Below are 4,306 nucleotides of genomic sequence, written 5' to 3'. Positions count from 1 at the left end.
CTTCCCTTCCCTTCCCTTCCCTTCCCTTCCCTTCCCTTCCCTTCCCTTCCCTTCCCTTCCCTTCCCATGGCCGTGCCCTGGCCTCGTTTCGCTGCCTCCCGTCGCGCCTGGCTCGTGGCTGGGTGCCCGCGGCTCCCGGCCGCCCCTTTGGACTTTCACCCGCCAGCAGCAGCAGCACACTTTGCTCTTTTATTGCTGCTCTAAAGGGATAAGGCCAGGTTCAGCCCCCGAAAAACAAAATAAAAATAAAATAATTACGAAGAGCTGCGCAGGGAGGCTCGAAGGAGCACGGCATCCCCCCGGCTGGGGACAGATGGAGCAGTGGAGCCCAAGGGGGTTGTAGAAATGTAGGGTCTGGGGGCACCTAAATTGTAAGATTTCTGCCCAGTTTGGTGCTACGGGCAAACAAAACCCCCTGCTGCAGGATTTTGAGCTTCTGGCATGAGTTTTTATTGGTGTCATTCACCTCGTGTCCACCTCCTGCACCGCCGAAGCCAGGCACGGAGAGGTCCGTGACATGCCCAAGGCCAAAGAAAAAAAAAAAAAAAAAAAGGAAGAAAAAAAGGTTAAAAAAAAAAAAAAGGCATGTGGCAGCACCAGGCATAAAATCAGGGCTCTGACCACGGGGTCCCTGCTCCCAGGGCATCATTTCGGAGCAGGGCCGCGTCCCCCAGGCACATGTCGCATTTCTAGGGCTGCAGCAATTCACAAGAAAATGGGGGTTTATTTATTTATATATATATATATATTTTTTCAATGCACGAGCAAATGCAGCTTGGCCTCAAAGAAATTTGCAGGGTGGATCTAGAGGGGAGTGGGTGTCAAGGGCTGGGTCCAGAGCCCCGGGGGAGGGTTTTGGTTACGGGCAGGCGACAGGCGGGCTTTCATCTGCTCCTCCAAGCCTTCCCCGGGCAGAAGAGGAGGGGCAGTAAAGGGCCGCGGGGGATAACGTGATTTTGTGCCGGGGATTGCATAACAAAACCTCCCGGGAAGCTCCGGGTTCGGGCGGGTTCCTCCTCGTGACGGCGAGATGGAGGCAGGTCAATGCGCGGCGATCGATGGCCCACGCGTAGGTGCACGGGGGTGGCCGGGTTGCATCGGCACAAGGTTCTTTGCAACCCGTGCTCCTGCTCCAAACCCCTGCCCAAACCTCGTGCAAGGTGCACTGAGGTCCACAGCAGCGGGCGGTCTGCCCTCTAGACCCCAAATCCCACCCTGAATAAACCACAGCCCGATCGCCACCAGCCCCACACCTCCAAACACCAAATTGCATTGCCATCCTAAATAATAATAATAATAATAATAATAAAAACAGGTTTGAACCCTGGGTTTGTGCAATTATTGGCTGCTCTGCAAGCATCGAGGTGTTCCCCAAGAGCCAGGCAAAGCCCGAGGGGGGGTCCCGAGCATCGCCTCCCCCACCCGTGGGGTCCCAGGGCATGGGGGGAAGCCGGGCACGGGGGAGGCTCCACGCACATCATCTGCTGGCTTTTCTCTGCGAAATCACCCGATATCCTCGTCAATTCGGAGCAAAGCACACCAAAAAAAAAAATAAATAATAAATTAGGTGCTTTCTGCGCACCTTATTAATTGGTGCCAATTGGAAGCGGTTAATTCCCCGCGCGCGAGGCTGCAATTGCTTCCACTTGGCCGGGATTCAAGTGCCGGGGGTGAGTCAGAATGGGTGGCAAAACTGTCTTTTCCTCGGTTCCCTTGCTTACTGGAAAAAAAAAAAAAAAAAAAAGGAGAAAGCCACAACCCCGAGTTATTCTCTTTTATGAGGTGGGCATTGTGAGGGCAGGCAATTGAATTTACAACAGCATTGAGTATCAGAGTCTATCTGGCCCTGTCAATGAGAGTGGAGAGAAAAAAAAAAGACACACATTAACCCTCAGCTCCGAGTTCCCAGGCGTTTCAATAGGGTTCCCAACTTCCCAAAGAGCCCGCTGCATACTCGATGAGACCCTTTATACCTTCTAATTACCCTCCTCACAATGGGGACAGACTCTCCTGCCTCTTTTGTGGGCGAGATAGTAACTTTTGCGCACCCCCCAATCCCTAAAAAGAGGTAACGGGGGGAAAATCCTAACAGCAGCAAATCCTAAAAGCGGAGTTATTTCAGTAAGCGGTATTGGGGTCGTGCATTGCTCAGGTTCCAGGGGCAGACTTTTAGGATTTATTTTTTTTTGAGCGGGAACAGGGCCCTGCAAAGCTCTCGGTGCTATTTCACCAGACCCCCACCCCCATTGCCTCCCCTCTATGTTGCAGGAATCCCTTCCAACAGCCTCACTTAGGGCCATAAAGTTTGCCCCTACTTCCCCCCCCCCCCCGATTAGCTTTGTCCCTGCTAAATGAAAAGAAGAAAAAAAAAATCTATTTCAAAGAGTTTATTTAAACACCTGCATTTTTTTTTTTTTGGAAGTCTCCAACACAGGCACGCAACACACACACAGACAAACGGGATACAAACAACTTTGGCATTATACTTTTTGAATATTTGTTACAAAACTATTTCTCATTTATTTCTTTTTCTTAAAAAAAGTATCTCAAATAAAGGCATTTCAAAGGAGTAAAAATACAAGTCGAGATCCCAACCTCTGAAAATAATAAATAGCACGTTCATATCGAGGTCCTTTTTTTTTTTTTAAAATCCTCCATTCCTTTTTTTTTTTTTGAAAAAAGAAAAACCCAACCATAACAGGGCTCCATACAACGGAGCCAAGCAGAGTTTCGTGCCTTTTTGCTCTGGGCAAGTCACCAAGGCCTCCAGACGGATTCGCTGCGCTCTGCGACCGGGCTCCCCGCCTGGGACGCCGGCACAATGCTGCCCCCAAATGATGTCAAGCCCTGCACCGGGGACGCCGACGGGGTGGCGGATGCATTCCCAGATCCTCCTCCTCCTCCTCCTGCAGACACGGGGACGTTGGCGTTAGCGTAGAGGGGGATCACCGGTCCGGAGCCGGGCGGGAAGGCTGGGTTGGGGATGAGGAAGGCGAATTGGCCGTCGGTGGCCGGGACGAGCTGGAAACCCCCATAAACCTTGGGGGACAAGGCTTCGGCGGGGTTCATCTTGCAGGGCACGGGCACGGCTCCGGCGGCGGGCGGCAGCTGGACGTGCAGCGGCTGTGCCAGATGCGCCGGCTGCCCGGCGGGCGGCGGAGGAGGCGGCGGCGGGTAGTTCATGGCCACGATCTGCCCCAGGCAAGCCGAGAGGTGGCCGAGCAGGCGGGTACGGACGTCGGCGTTGACCCCCTCGCAGGTGGAGAGGAACCTGGTCACCTCGTTCATGCACTCGTTGAAGCCAGCCCGGTATTTGCCCAGCACCGTGGGGTCGGCGCTGAGCGCCGCTGCAAAGCGAAGGGTGGCGGGTGAGCGGCTGCAGGCTGAGAGCAGCCACCCAGCCCCCCGAAAGAAGACTAAAAAGGTTTTTTTTTCTCCCTAAAAAAGGATCGGAGGATGCCGGGTTTCGTGCTTACCCGTCATCTGCGCCCGCTGCAGGTTCCGCAGGTGCTTCACCGTCATCTCCAGGATGTCCGCCTTCTCCAGCTTGGAGTGCCGCGAGCTCTGCAGAACGACAGCGGCGGTCAGCCCTATGTCTTCCTCACCCCCAAACCCCTTTAATTTTATATTTCCACCCCAAAAAGCCCCAACTCACGTCTTTTTTCAGCGCGTCCAGGATGAGCGTCTTCAGCTGCCCCAGGCTCTCGTTGATGCGCGCCCGGCGCCGCTTCTCCATGATGGGCTTGGAGGACTGCGGGGAGAGCCTCGGTTAGCCACTCAGCTCTTCCCCACCCCCCAGATTAATTAATTTTTGATTTAATTCCCCCCTCCCCATGCACCGACCTCAGCACGGCCGCCTGCTCGCCGCCATCCACCGCCGCTGCGCGCCGGCCGGGCCCCGCCATTTACCTTGCGGTGCTCGCTGGCGCTCCGGGGCTTGTCCGGCGTGTGGCTAGCGGTGGCCGGCGCCCCGGCGATGGGCGAGGCGGTGGGCTTCTCCGGGCCCGTGTCTGCGGGCATGGCGCTGGGGAGCGGCAGCGGCGGCACCGCGGAGCTCCGGCGGCGGCGGCAGCAGGGCCGGGAGTGGCGGCGGCCGGCTCCCCCCCCTGCCTTTTATACCCGCCGCCCGCTCCCCATTCGTGGGAAACCGCCGCCGCGGCCGTTCCCACAGCGCCGCCGGCCAATGGCAGCGCGGATGGCCTCCCCCCCCCTCCCCCTCCCGCCCCCCCTTCCGCCGCCTCGCAGCCCGCGCTGCGATTGGCGGGCCGGGGCGTCACGCGCGCGCGCGGCCCGCCCGCCCCCCCCC

General features: G+C 56.8%; 1 protein-coding gene across 2 annotated transcripts; it reads right to left on the bottom strand.

The window, feature by feature from the left end:
* Positions 1–2,374: 2,374 nt before the first annotated feature.
* HES4 (hes family bHLH transcription factor 4) lies at positions 2,375–4,101 on the bottom strand. 2 transcript variants are annotated; one of them, XM_035344835.1, is made up of 4 exons: positions 3,844–4,101; positions 3,656–3,751; positions 3,477–3,564; positions 2,375–3,347 (listed from the first exon to the last, which is right to left on the bottom strand). In XM_035344835.1, the coding sequence occupies exons 1-4, from the start codon at positions 4,018–4,020 to the stop codon at positions 2,755–2,757; spliced, it is 954 nt and encodes a 317-aa protein (XP_035200726.1). In that variant the 5' UTR covers positions 4,021–4,101; the 3' UTR covers positions 2,375–2,754. The 2 variants fall into 2 exon arrangements, with proteins under 2 accessions (XP_035200726.1, XP_035200727.1); XM_035344836.1 differs by having other exon boundaries at positions 3,910–4,101.
* Positions 4,102–4,306: the final 205 nt, after the last annotated feature.

This window comes from Oxyura jamaicensis, chromosome 21 (assembly GCF_011077185.1).
Source record: "Oxyura jamaicensis isolate SHBP4307 breed ruddy duck chromosome 21, BPBGC_Ojam_1.0, whole genome shotgun sequence".
NCBI classification, from domain to species: domain Eukaryota; kingdom Metazoa; phylum Chordata; class Aves; order Anseriformes; family Anatidae; genus Oxyura; species Oxyura jamaicensis.
This window is presented reverse-complemented; position numbering and strand designations above follow the sequence as displayed.

Bases quoted from the DNA above. Each gene is read 5' to 3' on its own strand.
- HES4 (XM_035344835.1), bottom strand. From the start codon at position 4,020: ATGCCCGCAGACACGGGCCCGGAGAAGCCCACCGCCTCGCCCATCGCC. The intron at 3,565-3,655 runs GTGAGTTGGGGC...GTCGTTCTGCAG, and splicing joins TGGACGCGCTGAAAAAAGAC to AGCTCGCGGCACTCCAAGCT. The intron at 3,348-3,476 runs GTAAGCACGAAA...TTCGCTTTGCAG, and splicing joins GCAGCGGGCGCAGATGACGG to CGGCGCTCAGCGCCGACCCC.